Source organism: Miniopterus natalensis, chromosome 8 (genome assembly GCF_054644295.1).
Source record: "Miniopterus natalensis isolate mMinNat1 chromosome 8, mMinNat1.hap1, whole genome shotgun sequence".
NCBI classification, from domain to species: Eukaryota; Metazoa; Chordata; class Mammalia; order Chiroptera; family Miniopteridae; genus Miniopterus; species Miniopterus natalensis.
The window spans coordinates 40,505,269-40,527,989 of record NC_142088.1 but is presented as its reverse complement, the minus strand read 5'-3'; the positions used below and the strand labels follow the sequence as shown (position 1 = coordinate 40,527,989).

The 22,721-nt window shown below is 38.2% G+C and overlaps 1 protein-coding gene across 1 annotated transcript in view; it reads left to right on the top strand.

Moving 5' to 3' along the window:
• MAP3K20 (mitogen-activated protein kinase kinase kinase 20) overlaps positions 1-22,721 on the top strand; it is a 103,675-nt gene that overhangs the window by 37,540 nt on the left and 43,414 nt on the right. The window contains exon 3 of the mRNA XM_087819770.1: positions 18,069-18,156. Within this exon, the coding sequence (XP_087675896.1) occupies positions 18,069-18,156 (88 nt within the window). The remainder of the gene's footprint in view (positions 1-18,068; positions 18,157-22,721) is intronic.

Genomic DNA, 22,721 nt, shown 5'->3' with positions numbered 1-22,721 from the left:
TTTTTGCATTGATCTTTTAAAGGCCTTAATTGGTTTTAGTTAGAATTTGCTACCCTTTAATTCTGCCCATGGGTTCTAGCACTGTCCGCTGGAGCCACATAAGTTGGGCCTGATACCTCCTCCATCTGGCAGCCTTCGGATATTTGGAGACAGTTATGATGCCCTTTAAACCTTCATTTATTTGGGCTGTAGAGCCTTTTCCACCTTGTTGTGCTGTGGTTTCAACTTAATTCAGAAGCCATTTATTAAGTACTTAGTATGTACCAGAACTGTCCTGGGACTTGGAGGACCCACAAGTTCAGAGTGGTAGTTTCTTTGACATTGTTTGCTGCTGGTGGCTTGTGCTTTTTTGGAAAATGGGAGAAGTCTCCTTTTCCCAGCCCCGTTTGTCTCTGTCTGTCTCTTGCTTACTCAACTGTTCTAACAACAAAAGTGCATAATGTGGAGATCAAGAGCCTGCAGATTACAGCTCTTTCTAAATATGTTTTAAGCCCAAACATGAAAATTAGAATCCTTTTACACACAGTATGACAGTTCTCCATCTTCCTTAAATTGGCATTTTGGATTGTGTTCTCTGTGGTCACTGAAGAGCCTCGATAGAGAAGGAAAGAGACAGAGAGCGAGGAAGAAAGGAAGATTCTAAATGACAGTCTCTTATGTAGCGTAAGTTCAATCCCTAAAACAAAAAGCGAAATCTCTTTTTCCCCTAAATAATGTGCTCTCCAGCTCCACCGTTCATCCTGAGAAACATGAAAGAAAGAGTAAAAGAGGTGACCCAAATCACAGAGTGCCTTTGATAGGAGAAATTCAGCTGTTTTGAACACTTACAATCAAAGGAAGTGGTTTCCCTAATTACATGAACTATGTGAAATCTCTCAGAATAGCTCTTCCACCCCAGGATTCCTTGCACTTTAGAAGTTTGCATAAAAGCTCACATGGAGCCTCGGATGCAAAGTGTTTGATTCGGATTTTATGAGGCGGAAGAGTGCCCACATCCATCCTGCAGTTCTGCAGTTGCTTAGGTTAGGACCACCGTACCTGGTTTTGATGTGGGTGTCTTTCAGACCTGCGACATTAAGATCTTTGTTCTACCCCTTTCTTGCAAGAGGCACCACTTTTCAGGAGCAGTAGCTATGAAAATATTCAGATTGGTCTTCCCAGTTTCTCTCTCAACCTAAAATGGATCCATAACTGTGTGCGCTTTGCATGGGGAAACATGATTTCCTGTGTTTGTTGTTAGATTTTAATTAAGCTCTTCATTACATATATTGTTATATTTTAAATATAATGCTGATTTACCACAACATTTACATGCAGGGTTCCTCCTTTACTGTCAGAATCGAGATTAGGAATCTGCCAGAACACTTGGCCTAACGAATAATAGTGATTGTGGCTGTATTAAATCTTTTGTGCTTTGATAGTCATCTTGTTATGGAAACATACAGTGTCGTGCAGGTGTGTGTAAAGAAGAGAGTGATAAATAGCTAAGTTCTCTAGGGAGGCAGGCGTCAGTCTGACGGCACAAGAGAAGACAGAAGCATCCATTTAATTAAAATGTCATCTTGAGAAGACTTTTTCAGACAAGTAATTTCATGTGTAAGGGAGGTTGTCTAGTAATCATATATAACAGTAAAAAAGAAGCGTGTGTGTTTTCTTTTTTCTCTTTTTTTTCTCTTTCTTCCAGTGAATAAGTATCTTGTTATTACTGTATTTTATATTCTATGGAAAATTTGGGGCCCTGAGAAAGAAATGGGAGTCCATGATCAGAAACAGAAGGAGATTTTGTATAGTGTTTAAAGTACTGACTTGAATTGTAACCGCATAAAATTTCTGCAGAATTTTACCAGGATTGTTGGCTCTTGGACAGTAAAATTTAAGTGAAAGAAAATAAAAGTGCTTCAACCAACCATCCTACAAAAATCTATTTAAATCTATTTAAACAGTTACCTAGCCATATTTTTCTACGTTAACAATCCTCATTTATTCTTGATAAATAGCTTATTTGAAAAGACACATAGATTAATAAATACTTATGCCCTAGCTGGGTGGCTCAGTTTGTTGAGTGTTGTCCCGTGCACCAAAAGGTTGCAGGTTCAGTTTCCTGTCAGGGCACATGCCTGGGTTTCAGGTTCGATCCCTGGTAGGGGCAACTGATCAGTGTTTCTCTCTCGTATCCATATCTCTCTCTTTCTCCCTCTCACTTCCTCTCTCTATAAAAATCAATAAAAACCTATCCTTGGGTGAGGATTTAGAAAAAATACTTGTAGTTTTAGAAAGAACACTTAAAATATGAAAGAGTTCATGATTATCAACCACGGGACTTTTGTGTGTGTTGTAAACTCCTAATTATGGATGGGTCAAGATTTGGCTGTTTTGTATATAGTTACATCAATATAATAAGAAAAAGGAGATTTGAAAGATGATAAAGAATTGACACTGTGATAGGTGATTTGCTTAATGGGTAGGTTTGCACAAAAAATATAAAAGCAATGAAAAGGAACGATGTAACTCTATAAGTAGTCACATGGTGCTCAGTATATTTATTTAAAAACACAAGTGCAAGGAAAACGGCTAAACAAATGATGTTATACTGATTAAATAGAATTCTTATAAATAAAAAGAATGAACTACTGATAAGTGTAACAACATAGATAAATCTCAAAAAACATAACCTTGAGTAAAAAAATCACACATACAGTATTATTCCATCTACGTGAAGTTCAAGAAAATGATATAACTCGAACAGCCGGACGGAAGAGATGCGCAGGCAAGGTATGCGGGAAGGGGCACGGGGCTTACATGCCCCATCCGACGGGCTGCTCTCCCAGCACCCCGTGCGTTCGCCAACCCAGAACCTTTCTGAACCCTGTCCCTTTGGGTTTTTATGAAGGCGTCATTACACAGGCATGATTGATTGATTGAATCTTCAGCCCCTTTCCCCTCCCCTGAGGTCAAGGGGATGGGCCTGAAAGTTCCAGCTCTCTGATGTTTGATGCTCTTGTAACCAGCCCCATTCTTAGGTGCTCTCCTAAAGTTGTCTCATTAACATAACAAAATTCATCTTTATTGTTCTCATCACTTCGGAAGTTCCAAGGGTTTTAGGAGCCCTGTGACAGAAACAGGGACAAAGGCCAACCGCGTATTTCCTTTAAATCACAATATCACATACTTTATTCCTTTTTATTACTAAGTAATATTCCATTATTTGTACATACCACATGTTATTCATTCATCAGTTGATAGACGTTTGGATTGTTTCTAGTTTAGGGCTATTATGAATAATGCTGTTATGAACATTTGTGTCCAGACATATATCTTTAATTTTCTTGAGTGTATACCTAGGAGTAGAATTACTGAATTACATGGTAACTCTGTGTTTATTATTTGAGTAACTGTCATACTATTTTTTAACGTGACTGTACAATTTTGCATTCCCACCAGAAAGGTATAGGAGTTCTAATTTCTTCACATTCTCACTAGAATTTGTTATTCTCTGTCCACTTTTATTATTATTATAGCCATCCTAGTGGGTATAAAATGACATCTCATTATGGTTTCGATTTGCACTTTCCTAATGAATAATGATGTTGAGCATCTATTCCTGTGCTTATTGGCCATTTGTATCTCCTTTGGAGAATTATTCAGATTTTTTTCTTATTTTTAACTGGCTTATTTGTCATTTATTATTGATTTGTAAGAGTTTTTATGTATTCTAGATATAAGTCCCTTATCAGATATATGATTTAGAAATATATTTCCCTATTCTGTGAGTTGTCTTTTTATTTTCTTTATGGTGTCTGTTGAAGCACAAACATTTTTAATTTCGACAAAGTCCAATTTATCTATTTTTCTTCTGTGGCTTGTACTTTTGTTATCATATCTAAGAAAGCTTTGCCTATCCCAATAAGATTTACTCCTATATTTTCTTCTAAGAGTTTTATAGTTTTAACTCATGTATATCTATGACCCTATTGACTCAAAAATTTGAGTTAATTTTTGTGTATGGTGTGAGGAAGGGGTCCAATGTAAATTATGTATGTGTGTGAATAATGCTTTATTTTATCTTAATAGCCAGAATTCTGTCATATGACTACATTTAGCTACAAGGAGAGTAGGGAGATGAAAGTTTTGGTTGGGGTCATTGCTACCCTAAACAACTGCCACAGCATATACAGTTTTTACTTTTGATTCAAAATAATGTGCCACCAAACTTCATGAAGAATTATCCTAACTACTCTGAAATATGAATTTGATCAAGAAGCATTCTGTAACTGGCTTTAAAAAAAAGCTTCCTGGATTTTATTTGTTAATAAGGTTTTCCTGAAGATAAAGCTGGAAGCTGAAAGGGCTTGCTATTTATTACAATTAAAGAATTAATTTCACTCTTTCTTATGCCTCCACTAAGCTGTTTGCTCACCATCTCTCTCTCTCTCACACACACACACACACACACACACACACACACACACACACACACACACACACACTCTGTACTCTATCAGCTAATCTTACGTTATATTTAATGGGTTTGAAAAACATACCCTTAAGTGGACATGTTGGCCTCTCTACGAAAAAACAACTCTTAATATTCTCCTTGGTTCTTGGGTCATAAAAACTCCGAACACTTAGTAAGTTGTTATGCTATGAGAGGAGGATGTTTAGTGACTTTGAGTACAGGTTGAGTTCCAGAGCTTTTCCTTCATTTTATTCTTCTAAAGCAAGGGTGGGGAACCTTTTTTCTGCCAAGGGCCATTTGGATATTTATAACATCACTGACAGGCCATACAGACTTATCAACTTAAAAATTAGCTATGAAAAAAGCTCCTAGATTTATTGAATTTCAAGTCCTGCCTGCAGTTGCCTTGGCAGGGCCAGACCAAATGATTTCCGTATACGGCCTGTGGGCCGGAGCTTCTCCACCCCTGTTCTAAAGCAACTTGGAATATATGCACTATTTCTTGATCTCATTAGGATGAGTTGTGTGAGAATCATGGATCCTGGTTGAGCTTTCTTCCAGGCAAGTTAACAAGCTCAGTGAACTGAGGGATAAAGAAATTCATCACTTGCCTGCCTCCCTGTCACCATAAGCTGTGTGTAGATCATTTCACAGGAAATGTATAGATATTGGTTACTTTGCTGATTTCTATGGAATATTCCCTCTTGAATTTCATGGCGTCTATTGGCTTTGTAGCTCTGAGACACAAGATTGATGTTTGATGACGAAGTGAAACCTGGGTGGCTTCTGAGGTTCCATTAATGCCTCTGCCAAAACTCTTTCTTGCTCTCCTAGATTGAGCTGCTTTTGCTAACTGGGTTGGTTAAAGCAAGGTGTTTTTCAAGATTTGGTCAAGAGCTAACTCTATAAAGCTGACTATGGAGAAAATAAAGTCAATAGTCGTAGAGGAATTCTGAACCCCAAGTGACTGTTGAAGATGTAGAATTGGTCATAATGTAGGATAGGTATAAATATTTTTAAGGATAATGCTAATAATCAACATTTTGAGCTTAATGAATTCCAGGCAGTTTTCTTGGTGTTCTACATGCATGAACTCATTTAATACATAACAATCGTGAATTATATTCTAATGATCCCTATTATTTTATAAAGTGTTTTCACATTTATTTGATTCTTATCAAAATCCTGTTATGTGAGGCCAGAGGAGACTCCAGAAACATGATAGCTATGTTCTGCGACACAGTACCTGGAGTGAATGCTAGAACACAAAGAGGACATTATGGAGAAACTAGTGAAATGCAAACAGCTTGGAATTTAGTTAATAGTCATGCACTATAGTAACGTAAGTTGCTAATTGGGGGAGGGTGCTACAGGGACTTCGTTACGGTTTTCTTTGAATCTAAATGTAATCTAAAATACAGCTTTTCTCTGAGTTTAAAAATTATTCCAGAGTAAAACTTATTTTTTTTTCAGTTTATTTAATAGTTTTTATTATCCCCCATTCTACCAGTTTCTAATGTTTGAAAGGCCAAGAACTTGCTGCATAGCATACAGGAGAGGTGGAGAGAAACCACAACTAAATCCCCACCCAGTCTTTGCACTCCTGGTTCAGTGCCTGTGTTCAGTGCTGCCGCCTGCAGTAAGGATGCACCGCTTTCCATGTCATCCTCCGGTAGCCTTTTGAGATTTGGGAGAGAATATCCTCATTTTACAGGTAATAGATCACTGTGATCCATGTCCACTACTGGAAAAATAACTCAGAAATATTCTTCCCATTGCCCTTGGGTCTGTGGTCCTCCCATATTTGAATGGGCTCATATATTTGGGTTCATTTGATTTAACCAACACAACAATACATTGGCCAGGGCCAAAGAGAGTTGTTTTGGGCTCATTTGATTTAATCAACACAACAATACATTTGGTCAGGGCCAAAGAGAGTTGTTTTGAAAAACAATGATGGTGTATTGTGGTCTTCTGTGACCTCTGACACAAAAATCTAAGAATGGGTAGAAAATAGAAACGCAAGAACTGCCCCATCGAATTCAGATCCCCCATCCAGTGCGGTAACTTTGAGGCTAATGATGGTCAGCCAGATTCCTTACCCTGTAAGTGCAAAAGAGAAATAGGGTTCACTTTCTTTCAGCTTGGCACTTGATTTTTGAAATAGTAGGGCACTTTAGGAGGTTTATTTAGAAGTTTGAAGAACTGGGCTTAACAGTTGTGGTCATCTAGGTATATTTTGGTCTTTGAATTAGAGATTTCCCCCCAGCCGCGTACCCCCTGAGAATGCCAGATGACGCGTGCCTTCGCTCTGTCCGATGCTGCATCCCTAGCCTTGCTCCCGTCTGTGGTCAGAGTCCTCCCCAGACCTGTGCTTTGGCCTTTCCTCATCTTTACGAGTTTCACTGTGCTCTTACTGTCAGTCTTCGTGTCTGTTTTCCAGTGATTCATAGTTCTAGCTGATGTTCTGTGTATCTGAGTTGAGTTCTTTGTATCTTTTAAAAATGTTTTCTTTGATCATTCTAAGTACAACTACAAGCAGCTAACATTTACTGTGCCTGGCATGTACTTTCCATGTAAATTTAGTCCTTACAGCTGTTTTAAGTAGATAATGGTTTTCTTATTTTACAGATGGAGAGGGAGTGAGCTTAGTGACATTGAGACTTGCAAGGGCCACACAGCTCCTACATGATAGAGCTGAAAGAGCCCCAGGGTTTTCTGACTCCAAAGCGACTAGGCTACAGTTTGGCTTGCACGCAACCATGCAGCTATGCTGGCTGCACATTATATTCACCTGGGAAGCTTCTAAGACCCACCCATGCCTGGGCCCCACCCCATACCAATGAAATCAGATTTAAGTCAGAATGTTAGAGTTGAAGAGACTCTTTAGATCATTCATTCTTTCCTATTTACCTCCACATTTTGACATTTTATCAGTAGGTAAGCAGAGGCCCCAACTCACATAGCCATCAAGTGTTAGAACCAAGACTAGAATGTGGGTCTCTTGATTCTGCCTCTAGAGTTCTTTTCATACTGAGGTCAAATAAATGTGAGGATATTTACTGTGTACAAAGTCCTAGGCATATCAGTAGTCACAGGTGACTCTATCTGTGTGCTATATACAGAAATGTGTTTGCATGTACATCTGTGTACATGTATAGACATGTGATTTTAAAGATTGATATTCATTTGTGAGGGAGGCAGTGTTGCATGATGGTTGAAATCATAGGCTTTATAGCCAGACTGCCTAGTTTGAATCTTGGCTTCACTGCTTCTTAGCCGTCTGATCATGGGCATATTACCCTACCTTTCTGCTCTTTAGTTTCTTAGAGATAAATTGGGGATGATAATAATCGTGCTGACTTCATGGATTAAATGAGTTCATATGTGTCAAGTGACGAGACAGAGTTGATACGCAGGAAGCTCTCATAAGAGAGCTAATACATTAGCTGATGTATGAGTGAGGGTGTATTCAGTTTATAGCTTCCTAAACTCAATAGTTACTACATTCATTGATTGCAAAAGCATGATAATATTTATGTGACCTGGTTCATCTGTATCAAACCCCTTTCTCCCAGCCTTAAAGAAATTTGTATGCCTTCTGTAGGCTCTTAACAGGATCCACAAGCTCATGCTTCGTAGCCCACAATCTGCCCATCTTCTAGAAAACATGCTGATGTTCTAATTTATTTTCTTCTTTATCTCTGGGCTCACTATTGGATGTCATTATTCAGGGAGGGCTCACTGTTACCTTTCTGCATTATTTAGCAATGACTTCCTGTGTGTTTTGTGAATAAATATGTGTGCTGCCAGAAGTGTTGCTGTGATGCAGGTTGGTATATGGAATCAGTCATCTCCAGGTTTAGATGTTTTTTAATGCAAAATGATTCTTGTCTCTTGAAGGTCATAGGCAGTTGATAAGCAGTATTATAGAGAAAATCTTGAATTATTTTCTCTGGGACATTTAGTAATAATGATAGTCTGTTGTATGAGAAGAGTTCCTCCTGGAGAACTCAAAATAGAAACTGAGGCCTGTCTCTGATCTCTCCAGGGTTCTAAGCATTGTCGTATGAAGTAAAAGGAATCTGTTACACAAACACTAATCCAGTGAACAGGCGTGAAGAGTGGATCCAGTTATAATATCATTTAGCAAATGCCTTTAAGAGGGCTTGCTTTCTTTCTTTCTTCCTTCCTTCCTTCCTTCCTTCCTTCCTTCCTTCCTTCCTTCCTTCCTTCCTTCCTTCCTCCCTCCCTCCCTCCCTCCCTCCCTCCCTCCCTCCCTCCCTCCTTCCCTCCCTCCCCTCCCTCCCTCCTTCTCTCCCTCCCCTCCTTCCCTCCCCCTCCCCCCTCCCCCCTCCCCCCTCCCCCCTCCTCCCTCCTTCCCTCCCTCCCCTCCCTCCCTCCTTCCCTCCCTCCCCTCCTTCCCTTCCTCCCCTCCTTTCCTCCCTCCCCCCTCCCCCCTCCCCCCTCCCTCCCTCCCTCCCTCCCTCCCTCCCTCCCTCCCTCCCTTCCTTCTTATAAGTATTAAGATATTAAGTAGTCACAGTCAAATTAAGGACACCCACTGACTCTAAGCAAAGAGAAAAATCAGAATTTGAGCTTCCCCAAAGAGGACTTACAGGTGGCCAGTGGACATATGAAAAAAATGCTCAAAGTTACTAATCATCAGAGAAATGCAAATTAAAACCACAATGAGATATCACCCTGCAATAAGATACCACCTCACACCTGTCAGAATGGCTGTCATCAATAAATCAACAAACTACAAGTGCTTGCGAAGATGTGGAGAAAGGGGAACCCTGGTGCACTGCTGGTGGGAATGCAGACTGATGCAGCCACTGTGGAAAACAGTATGGAGTTTCCTCAAAAAATTAAACATGGAACTGCCATTTGACCCAGCAATTCCACTTCCGGGAATATATCCTAAAAACCTGAAACACCAATCAGAAAGAACTTATGCACCTCTATGTTCATAGTAGCACAGTTTATAATAGCTAAGATCTGGAAACAGCCCAAGTGCCCATCAGTAGGTGAGTGGATAAAAAGCTGTGGGACATTTACACTGTGGAATACTATGCAGCTGTAAAAAAGAAGGGTCTCTTACCCTTTAAGACAGCATAGATCGACCTGGAGACTCTTATGCTAAGTGAAATAAGCCAATCAGAAAAAGACAAACATCACATGATCTCACTTATTTGTGGAATCTAATGAACAAAATGAATTGACCAACAAAATAAGACCCGAGGCATGGAGGCATGGGACAGACTGACAGATCTCGAGGTGCGGGGGGAGGAGGATGACAAGAAGAGTTAAATCAAAGAACTTATATACTTTTATGCACAGCCCACGGACACAGACAGTAGGGCGGGGAAGGCCTGGGGGTAGGGCTACGCAGAGGGGATTAAAAGGGGAGAAAATGGAGGACATCTGTAATACTATCAACAATAAAAAAATGTATACATAAAAAAAAGTTAATGTCGCCCTGGCCAGTTTGGCTCAGTGGTTAGAGTGTCGGACTGTGGACTGAAGGCTCTGGGTTCGATTCTGGCCAAGGGCACGTTACCTCCATTGCAGGCTCGATCCCTGGCCTTGGTTGAGGCATGTGCAAGAGGCAGCCAATCGATGGGTCTCTCTCACATCAATGTTTCTCTCTCTCTGTCTCTCCACTCTCTGAAAAGCAATGGAAAAAGTATCGAGCGAGGATTAAAAAAAAAAAAAGGACATTTCTTTAATAAGGGGATCGCTGCTGTTTTGTTATCCAAATAAATAAATAAAAAAAATAAACCTGAAAATGTCAGTGTAATTGACTATGTGGAGATCCTGTGTTAAATATAATCAAGACTACTTAGTATTTTCGTTATTTCTTAAAAAGGAGGATGCTTTTTCAAAGAATGTGACAACTTGTTTCTACATTCAAGATGCAGCTACAAATAATAGAATAAATATCTATATTAAATGGTAAAAAGAAAAAAAAAGAATTCGGGGTGAGGCAATATTTGGAAATGAGATAAAAATCTGAGCTGAAATGGATATAGCAAGATCAAATCAGGAACACAGGAAGTTACATAGGTCAACTCTAGTAATTTGAGACAATGGAATAGGCTGTCTTGAAAAGTAGTTTCCTACTATAGGAGATCTAAGGCTCCGAAGGATATAGTGAAGGCACCTCCTGGGCAAAGCTGCTAGCTGCCCAAATAGGTCCCTGGTATGGTAGCTTCTGATTTCTGTGTTCAGAAATTTTATCTTAAGAGTTCAGAGTTGAGTGAACTCAGGATGCTAAATCATACTAACATATATTTGACTTGAGACTGAAGAATAAAATCAACTTGCTAATTTTTTAATTTTCTTTTTTTTCTTATTCTGTTTTATTTTTTCTGTCACCATTTATCCCCTTTATGCCCTCTTTCATTTGTAGGTGAATTATATGGAAAACGAACTTATAAAGAGATTGCTTCATGAGTGTAGATTCAGAACAAAAGATGTTGGTGACAGGATTTGAATATGTTCTGATACTACATTCTGGTGATAATCCAATTACCCCTCACCAGGAGGACCTCACTGGGGGGTTATTATGCCTTACAACCCCCATCCTACCTCTTCTCCCCGAGAGTCCTTATTATCTCTTTAACTTTTACTGTAGGCCATTGTGGCTGACCATCCCTAACTACCACTAAGACACATATATGTGCACACAAACACACACGTTTATTAAATATGTTTATACTTTTGATAAAGTTATCTCCCATCCTCCAGATCATTTTTACTGTATATTTGTTAGGGTTTGCTGTTCCTTTTAAAATCAGTAGCCTGGTAGATGTCACTCACATGCCTTTGTCATTAGTTATTGTTTGAGTATGCTGACAGAACCCAGAAATAGTAAAATCATTAATTTAGTTGAAGAATGCAGGTATTCAAGATACTGTCTAATTGGAGTCTACAAGATGTTAAAGGACTTTTCAGATTATTTAAAAATTAAATTTGCCTGAATTCTAAATGATTCTGCAGATTTCCATAATAAACGTGGCAAACATTTCTCTTATGGGATGTAAATAATCAAACTCTGTTGCACTGTAGAGTAATATTATAAAGCACTTAGCTAATCAGATTGTGAGAGTCGCTCAAAATTCCTAAGCATGTAATTTTTGCGTAGAGAGAGGGTGCCTCATGCTGTGCAATTACCTGGTTTTATTAGCTATAAATTTGGTTGCTGCTAACTGGCCTGATGGCGAATGCCTATGGAGAATCGGATCTCGGTTCTTGACTTGATCTTGTGCAGTGGATTCCTAGGAAGGCATGGCAATCTTATAGTGGGGCCAGCGGCCAAGGCCCTCAGAGGGAGCTGATGAATTGTTTCTGATGCTTCTGTAACTAAAGAGAGCTTTGGAATTTTCTAGGTGTGCTGTAATTTTAGGATGTTCTATAAACTAGCATTCCATTTTGTATTCAAATTAGGTTTGTAAAGGAAAGTGGGATGGTTGAGTGATTATAAGCAGAGCATAGGCATCACCTACTTGTTAAAAACCTGGCTTTGCCATTTACTGTGCTTTTGGGCAAGTTTTTAAATTTCTCTGTGCCTAGGTTTTTTTCCCCTATGAAAGGGAGATGATATAGTAGGCCCAAGCTCATGGTTTGCTGTGAGGAGTTAAAGGTTCAATCTCCAGGGTGTTCTTGGCCTATCTCATAGTAGGCAGTCAATAAATATTAGCTGTTATTATAGAGGAGTCTGTAAATTGGAATCTCTTTGAGCATGGGCAGCTTTTTATAAAAAAATGTGTAGATGAAAGGACTCATATTTTTATTGGGCTTTTCATTTAAATAGAGAGAGGGGGGAAATACATAAAAAGAGGCAGAGGTAGGAGACCTAGATTCAAATTTTATTACTTACGTTTACTAAGCTCCTGGAAAGTGAGCTTGAACAAATCCGATCAAAGACCTAGTTTTTTAAAAATCTTAAATATAATAAAATAACTTATTACTAAGAGTCAACTAAGATAAGTGCTTTGGAATGTTAAAGTACTATGTTTAGGTTAAAAAAACATAAACATGGAAGTTTGGATATAATAAATACATGAAGCTAAATAAGCAAAATATGAAGGTGGAATCCACTGCTGGAAGAGGTCTGGATTTGCCCGTAAGCTTGACTTGACTCTGAATGATAAACTGATTGTAAAGGGAAGGGTAAGCTGTCAGAGAAAGGAATTAACCTCAGTTGAGCACCTGATATTTGCTGGGTGCTGGGGTAAGATTACTATCCCCATTTTACAAATGAGGAGACTGAGGCCCAGAGAGGTTAAATAACTTCCTCGAAGTCGTCTAGCTTGAATAAATGGCAGAGCTAAGACTCATGCTTATGCCTGTTTCACTACAGAGGATGGCCTAATACACCATGGTTAATTATCTCAGTTCAGCTTATCAAATATTTATTGAGTGCACAGTACTCAAATACTTACTGACTACTGTGTAAAGTAGTTAATAATATATATATATATATTTATTTTATTTATTTATTTTTACAGGAATGGATAGAGATTTAAAGCATAAAGGGATCTGGAAGAAAATTTTGTCTTACCAAGCCATTTTCTAGGAAAACAAGATCCAGGGTGACCAGGTGGCTGTAAAGCCATCTATTTTGGAACTAGAATTTAAATTTCCACTCATGTAGCTCCGTATCTGATTAAATTATATTACTATTCATTTTTTTAAAAGTTAGTTCTTCATTAGTTCCTACTTTAGGACTGATTTACAGGATTCCTTTGGGAAGGTTTTCCATATAATTTTAGCACCAAGTTATCAATTTGACCAAGTTCCCTAAGTTGTTTAGTGGAAAGCAGGGTTTTTTATTTGCTTTTATCACCCGAACTGAGTACAGGTGGTTTGCAATACATGTGACTTACCCATGTCATCACGGTGACATTCTGTTGTGAGCACAAAAATTGTGGAACCTCTTAGTTTTTTTATGATTTGGAGATAGCTCTCGAATCCCTGTTCTTAAATCTTTGCTGTTTGTTTCATTCAGTTAGAGCCATGCTTCCTTCCTGCCCGGTTAGTCTGCCCTGATCTAGGTATGTACTTAACCAGGCAGCAGCCTGATTCCTGGAGGGGAGCCCAGGCTGTTCTCCGAGTGACCACATGTGGCGAGCCTGCTGCAACCCACCAGGAAAACCATTGAGCAATAGTCTTCCCAGCAGTGGGGATGCTCGTAATAAATGCCACACAGCTCCATCTCAGTTGTTCAGCAGGAGTGCACAGAATGACTGGTTTATTTTTTCCTTAGTATTTCTGGCCATTTTCCTTCCAAAGAAAAGTTTTCATGACATGAAACATCATTAGGAATATAGGCTGTTTTATATTACGGAACCTGAATTCAGTTCAATTGTCCTTTATTTCCCTGCATACCTCATGGGCAGCCTTTGAAAGAGAACCTACAGAGCTGTGAGGTTTGTTGCTTGTCATGTGACTATGTGAGTGAATGGGTCTCATTAAGCCTAAAGTGACTCAAAGAGCATGACCTGTGTATGACACTCTGGTGATTAAATACAGGATTGAAAATCAAGCCTACTTTTTAAGTTGTTCCTTTTATCGCTGCATTTTTAGGAGGAGAGGGGTTGGTTTTCCATCTTGTCATACATGTAAGAATCAAGTTCTTCTTTTAGGAAAATGCCCCTACCATGACACTCTTTGGGTAAAAACACAAAGAATTAAATAGCACTTTCTTGTTTTTGATTCTGGTTTTTGTGATCTGGTGCATATAAATATTTGGATTGCTGAGATTGAGCATTCTGCCTCAGTTATCTTTATAATCGGAGCCTGAACCAGAAAGGAGGGGACGTTCTACACATATCCTGCCTGAAAGAGCTAGGTGTTTGCACGTTGCAGACATGTAAACACTGTTTTAGGAGCTCTTAAATCAAGAATTTCCCCTTGTCCCTGATATCCCGCTGCTCAGTGCAGTAGTTCTGGGCTTTGTGGTGACAAAGATAAGAGGTATGCTGCCCTGAGAAGACCAGTGGCATTGTGTTTTTGAACCTGTCCTGTTCATAAGCAGCCTAGTTCCGTTGCTGTGGACTCTTATGATACCGGCCCAGTTCTAGGAACAGCACTGTCGTAGTCCATTTGAAGTGTTGTAACAATACTGAAGACAAGCGTTTATTCCTCACAATTCCAGAGGCTGGGAAGTTCAAGATCAAGGCATTAGCAGGTTTGGTTTCTGGTTAGAACCTGCTTCTGGTTCATGGATGACTGTCTTCTTGCTGCCTCCTCTCGTGGTGGAAGGGAGGAGAGAGCAATCTGGGGTCCTTTTTATAAAGGCACTAATCCCATTCATGGGGGCTCCACCCTCATGACATCCACCTCCCAAGGGCCCCAACTCTCAGTACAGTCACACTGGGGGTTAGGTGTCAACGTACCAATTTTAAAAGAATACATTCATTCAGTCTGTAGCAGGGAGCCTGCTTGAAATGTAGCCCCACTCCTGAGAATTGGGGCTCTGTGTCTCAGTGCATGGTGGAGGAGCATCTGCCACTGTGGGTAGGGAAACTGTGGACTCGACGAAAGGTTGGCTTACCTGCAGAGATGATTTTGGAGATATATGATAAAATATATTGGGTAGAAAATTGGAAATGGAAGGTTTAAGCCTAAGCAATCTTTTGCATTCTGAATCTGAAAAAGTACAATGCCAAGGCAAGGGCATGCCTGGAGAATCACCCAAGCAGAGAAAGGCTGTCAAGAAATTGTGCTCATTTAATGGCCATGGCTTGCAGAGCCTGGAACAGGCAGTCTTCATTCTGAAAGTGTAAATCAGCAATGAGCTGGTGAACACAAATTTCAAATGTAGCTTCTACTGTGGTTATGTAATTGATTGTCATTTTTATGAAGTGATTCCCTTAGTGACCCTTATGCATGTGTAAGACCAGAATGAGTGCCGAAGCAAGCCCGCACCCACAAGCATTTCACTCTTCTCACCCTACTGTTCAGAGTAAACATTTGCTAGTGTGGACGCCGTATGGCAGTTATTTAAACACACTAAATATCATTATCATCAAATACCATTTGTTCGTTCATCCTTCAAATAGTATTGCATGCTTCCTGTGTAGAAAGCATCTGACCTTTCTCTCTCATGGGGTGTCACGCTAACATTCTGCAAGATGAACACAGTAGGAAAGGCTTCCTTCCGTAAAAGGCAGCAGGCCACAGGAGCACGTGTAAGGAGGGAAAGGAACATCGTTTACTAAAACACTGATCCAGGCACTGAGCAGGCTGGGATCAATCTGGAATGCACTGAGTTCCCAGCACCCGCAGCTTTGTTCTCATGGCCCCTAAGAACCTGTGGCCTTCCCAAGAACAACCCAGGTGAACACTAGTTTGTTCCAGAGCCACATCAGGAAAAACTCATAGCTCAGAGGTTAGCTACAGTAGTTTTTCTATGCCTTAGGGGAGTCCTGGGAAGGTAAGGAAAGAGTTTTACTTCTTCCTGACTCAGTCTTAGGGAAAAATCATAATTTCCATGCAGATAATTTGTTTTATGTTTATATGTTCTAGTCATGTATATTACATACAGCAATCATGTGTTACTTGTTCTGATTTAAAAATTATATAGGCTTAGTATAAAGAATCTGGGAATATATAAACATTTAAAATCACGATCTTTCTGCTACCTAGAGATACCCACATTAATATTTTGTTTTATTTCTTCCCAGTCTCTCTTCTATGTTGATGTAATTGATTGTCATTCTTATGAAATGATTCCCTTAGTGACCCTTATGCAGGTGTAAGACCAGAATGAGGGCTGAAGCAGACCCGCGAGCATTTCACTCTTCTCACCCTACTGTTCAGAGTAAACATTTGCTAACATGGACGCCGTATGGCAGTTGGTACAGTTTTCATTTTTATAAAATATGGGATCATCTCATATCTTCATGAGCTTTTGGGGAATAGTCTGATGCTGGATCCTATTGATATTTTGGAGACACAGCTGTCTTTGGAGAGAGCCTTTGGCCTTGAATATGCAGTGCAGTAAGGAGACTGCTTCCTCACAATGATTGCATGAGCCACTTTTCTGCCTTTTGCTTTCATGTTCTCATTGAAACATAGAATCTTGGAATTGGTGAGATGCCAGAGATCAGGGTCCATGGAGTAAGATTTTAAATACCGCACCCACCGCAGAGCAAGGAGAAACATTGAAACTTGTGGACAGTACAAGTGTACCATGGGTTTTTATACCTACTGTCTCGGTTGTCAGCACATCACAGGCAGACGGATGGATCCTGTGAGACATAATCCTGCTGCTGTGTAGGTGGCTGTTGACAACCAGGGAGAAAAGCCTGTTCCTAATATAAGACATAAATGGAGCCTACCTGCCTAATGATCTGCATCTTCATAAACTATTGCTTTCATTCTGTAAGGCTCTCAGAATCTTTCTTTCACAAAAGCAAGTGAACTCACGTGTGCAGATTTCTAAGGGGAGTCTTCTTTCTGATGAAATCTTCTCCATTTTCGGTAATTGTTAACATCCTTCATGATCCCCTTTCTGAGGTGGGGACTTGTAAATCTATTTACTTACTGCCAGTAACACGCCTTTCATTTTAAAATATTAAACATTTACTATATTTGACTTACATGACTTTTTACCTAATTGTTTATAATTTTTAATTAGCCATATTTTATCTCCACAAAAATAAAATTTTAATGGCTGAATGTGATTTAGTCAATCTAGAGAATGTCCTTCTAGAGACATTAGCAGATACACACCGTACTATCTCTGTTTTTCACTTCAGAAATTAAGTTTGATAAATCTAATTTATTTTTTACCATGTTACTCTGCAGGACAGTTTTCTAGTATTTAATACATTTCACAGTGTAAAGCATGGCTTCACTATCAAGTCAGCACTGTAAGTCAGAAATCGACCTTTATATCCTTTACAGTACCTTTTGCATACAGTAGGAGAAAAGTAACTTTTTAAAAAAAATTGTATTGATTTTAGAGAGAAAGGAAGAGAGAGAGAGAGAAACATTGATTTGTTGTTCCACTTACTTTTATGCATTCATTGGTTAATTTGAACCTGCAACCTTGGCCTATGGGGATGACGTTCTAACTGACTGAGCTACCCAGCCAGGGCCGGAAATAATATTTTTAATGAGTGATTAGATAAATAATATAAATAAATATTACCTGAATCTATTCCATTAATAGTTAAAAACCTCTACCTTAATTTTATCATGACTACTCATCCGGCTGACAAAATTTCAGTCTTGCTGCAGCCTCCCAGAAGAGACGTTGTGCACAAGGAATGTATCTGACCGTTAGCAAGAGGACTTCTACGTAAATAAATGCGGAGCCCTCCTAGTTAGCCACCCTTTCCGCCCTCAGTTGTGCTGGCTTGCTAGGAGGCACCTCTTTTGTTGCCCCTTCAATCCCATTTCAGTTTTAAATTTGCAGAAAACTTCAGTAAAAATTCTTAAACTTTCAAGAATGCTGCTAAAAGACAGAGTTTTATCAGCATCACATACTTACTGAGCACATATGTATATCTTTGTAAATATATCTAAAAGAAAATTGAATAGAAACCTTATAAATGTGAAACTTCATGTAATTTTATATTTTATTTTTGTACAGGCAGAAATACTCAGTGTCCTCAGTCACAGAAACATCATCCAGTTTTATGGAGTAGTTCTTGAACCTCCCAACTATGGTATCGTCACAGGTAGGAACTCATTATTTGATTTTCTTTTCCCAATTACCTGGCTTTAGATTCCTTAATATGCTAACATGTTTAATATTAGGATCAGTCATGAATTGTGTGCTACTGTCAGATGTCACTTTTGTTGCTATAAAGCATTAATAAAACTGATTATATCAATATAATTAAGAATGGTGTTTCCACTTCTACCCATGTTTAATTGTGCTAATTATATCTGCGTAAATGCTATTTAAATGCACTCGCAGCTGCAATACCAATATTTAAAGGTGCCGTTTAACTAAAATTTCACTTAATTAGTTGAAATGAGCAATGTTTTTTGTAACTCTGTGACCTTTTACAAATTAAGATTTCTAGAGCTGTTCACATCATAATTCTTCCCAAGGCGTTTTGGTCCCATTAGAGCATTCTTTCCTCAAGGTCTCTGACATGAGAACAGTATTTTTCAGGTTTGGCCATCTGGGTGTGTAATGACCTTGTTCTAAATTATCACATAATTTGGAACAGTAGTTTATAAGTGATGGAAATGTCCTTTTCAAAAAAGAGCACACAGAAAATTTTGCCATATAAAAACACAGACCTAATTTTTAAATATTTTCTACTCATGTTTGTTCAATCCAATCAGCAGCTTTAGGTCTCTAATAAGTATAATGTTCTGTTATCTCAGCTAATACTTACAGTAGCCCTATGAGATAGGTAAATAATTTCTGTTTTACAAATAAGAACCTAAAACTCTAACTTAAGTAATTTTCCCAAGGTCACCCAGCTAGTGGTAGAGCCAGAGTGGTAGGAATTTCTCAGGTTGATCGGTACAGGAGCTCCTCTCCCTGCACGCGAGCTGTGATTACACTGGTCCTTAATAGCAACACGGGAGTGGCTGCTATTATTTCCATTTTCTTAAAGCAGGCATTTTAACATGTTTTTACTCTGATAAGTAGTATTTTTACCTAAGTTCTTAAGTAGTGGGTATTTTATCCCCAATTAGCTGTCTTTAGATCTGTGCCTAAAGTGAGGTATGTGGCAGCTTTTATCTTGAGCTTATATATTTTCTTTTTTTGTTTAAAATATTACAAATGTCCCTTTTTCTCCCCAGTGACCCATTCCACCCCGTCCCCTCCCTCTCCCCAGTCCCTCTCCCCACCATTGTCCGTGTTCTTGGGTTGTGCATATATGTATTTTCTATTAACTTGAATACCCAAGAATGGGTTATACTATTAGGGTCTAAGCCATGCTTACTTTTTTAGGTCAGATTTCTGATTTAAAGTTAAACCCTGTCTCTGACCCAGTTCCCATAGTGTTCCTTGTTTCCTAGCCTATTGTACTTACTCTTTACTGGTAGTATGTATTTACCTTATAAATCTGAATCCAGTTTTCTGATCCTCATTTGCAGCTTAATTTATTCTTATGCAGCAGATGAAAATGTGATGCTACAAAGAGATTAGAAACTCTGCTTCTTGTCTTGCACCCTTTATGTTTAATGCTTTTAAGGATAAGATTTGAACTTTAACTCAGTGGACTCTTCGTGAAGTTTTCTAGTTTCTTTTGAGGTGATGATGAAGAGCAGAAAAAAGAGAGTTGGGTCATGATGTGAATCCTTTTTCTAAGAGTTTACTCTCAGTCCCTAGGAAGATTTGAAACACAGTCATTTTTAGCCAGCGTAGTCAAACTGGGTCTTCTCATTCAAAAGAGGGAGAAAGAATCCAAGTTGGATGAGTATGTTTGATTTTTTTTTAGTTTTTTTTTTTTTTTTTTAATAGACTAGCCAGTCCTTTATTTCATTTACCCTTCTAATATTCTCTACTATACCTACCCCAAATTTTTGGTTATCATGACTAGTTCATTTCAGATCTATATTTATTTACCTGTAAGGCCAGTAAGTAACATTAAATGTTAACATTAAACATTTCTTTAGAACAGCACCAATTTCAGAATTGTGAGGTAATAGTAAACTGGGTATTTATAGCTCTTTATTGACCTCTGAGGTTGATTATTAAAAATGCCTCTTAGCCAAGTTTTGATGTTTTAAGATGTATTAATTTGTCTTTGTTCCTAAACATGCTAGTTTTCATAGTTTGTTTACAACTATCTACCAAAGAACTATGAACTACCTTAGCCGGTTTGGGTCAGTAGTTAGAGTGTCAGTCTGCACAGGCCAAAGAGTCCCAGGTTTGATTCTGGCCAAGGGCACATACCTCAGTTGCAGGCTTGGCCCTGGTGGGGGCTCGAGCAGGAGGCAACCACTCCATGTGTCTCTCTCACATCAATGTTTCTCTCTCTCTCCCTTCCACTCTCTAAAAATAAAATAAAGTCTTAAAAAAAAAAAAAAAAAAAAAAAGAACTATGTGTACTTTTCAACCAACCTTCTGCAGCATTAGGATCAAGCCATACTCTCATAACTGAGTCAAGTTGGGGAGACTAGATGGGTTGGGAGATGATAGCACTTACCCTGCCTCTTTAAATGAATACATTGGATTTAACATACAAAACTATCAAAGCATCAATGTGTTCAAAGAACTAAAAGAGTGTTTAAAGAATTAAAGGAAAGTATGAAAACAATGGACCAACTAATAGGAATCTTATCAAATAGATAGAAATTGTATTGTTTTTTAAAAATAACCCAGTGAAAATTTTGGAGTTGAGAAAGACAATAATTGAAATTTTAAATTCTCTAGAGTTGACTTAACAACATATTTGAGGTAGCAGAAGACAAGAAATCAGTGAACTTAAAACTAGGCCAATAGAAATTATTTAATCTGAAAAAGAAAAACTTTGAAGAAAAATGAACAGAACCTCAGAGACCTATGGGACAACATCAACTATACCAATTAATGTATAATAGCAAAGAAAGAAGAGGGCTATGAAAATAGAAAATAGAAAAGATAGAAAACTATTGGAAGAAATCATGGCCAAAAACACTTCCTGAATATGATAAAATTCAGCAAAGAATACATAATCTTTTCAAATGCACATGGAACAATCTCCAGAATACATCATAAGTTAGGCCACAAAATAAATTTTACTACATCTAAAAGGATTAAAACAATGCAATATATGTTCTCCAACCACAATGGAATTATGTTAGAAATCAATACCAGAAAGAAATCTGGAAAATCCCCAAATATTTGGAAACTAAATAACATACTTCTAAATACCCAGTGAGTCAAAGAAGACATCAAAATGGATTTAAAGATATTTTATCATAGAGAAAATGAAAATGCAGCATATTAAATTATACAGTACAGTCAGAAGGAAACATAGTGTTACGTATCTATGTCAAAAAAGAAGAAAGGTCTGAAATTGATCATCTTAAGAAACCACAAGAAGAAGAACAAAATAAACCCAAAGCAAGGCAATGGAAGGAAATAAAGACTAGAACAGAATGCAGTAAAATAGAAAATAGAAAAATAACAGAGAAAAATCAATGAAACTAAAAATTTGGTCTTTGAGAAGATCAGCAAAACTGACACACCTTTAGCTATATTGACAAAGAAAAAAGAGGGCAGATGCAAATTACGAAAATCAGGAATGAAAAAGAGGACAGCACTATGGCCCCTACAGAAATTTAAAAGGATTATAAGGGAATGTTACAACCGACTTTATGCCAAAAAATTAGACAATTCAGAAACAGTGAATGAATTTTTTAAATGATATAAGTTATCAAAACCGATTCAAGAAGAAACAAAATCTGAAGAGACCTATAACAAATAAATTTAAATTAGTAATTTAAAGTTGTTTCCATAATAAAAACCCAGACCCAGATGATTTCACTGATGAATTCTATCAAAAGTTTATAGAAGAAAGAAGAAATAACACCAGTCTTGCCAATACTCTTTCAGAAAATGGCAGAAGGAACACTTGCCAACTCATTCTAAAAGGCCAGTAGCATCCTGATACCAAAGCCAGACAAAAACATAATAAGAAAGCAATAGACCAAATTCCGTCATGAACATAGATGCAGAATCTTTAATTACAATATTATTACCATCTGCAAACTGAATCCAGCTGCCCATAAAAAGGATTATACACTGTGACCAAATGACATTTACCCCAAAAATACAACATTGGTTTAACATCTGAAATCAATCAATGTAAGGTAGCAAAGTAGATAGTAGAATTTTAAAAAAACCTTCTGGTATTTTATGATATCCATTTATAATAAGAAGCCTGAATAGACTAGGAATAGAAGGGAATTTTCTCAGCCTGATTAATAGCATCTACCAAAACCCACAACTGACATCATACTTCATGGTGAAAATTTGAAAGCTTTCCCCTTAGATCAGCAACAGGGCAGTGAGGTTCTGCTCCCACCACATCTGTTCAACATTGTGACCAGGCAAGAAGAGAAAGAAAGTCACCCCGATTGCTAAGGGAGAAGTAAAACTGCCTTATATGACATGATCCTGTGCATAGAAAATCCCAAGGAATCCACACACAAAAAACTACTAAAACTTGTAAAAATTTTTAGCAAGGTCAATATGCAAAAGTCTGTTGTATTTCTAATATACTGGGAATGAACAGTCTAAAACTTAAATTAAGAAACAATTTCATTCACATCAGTACCAAAAAGAATA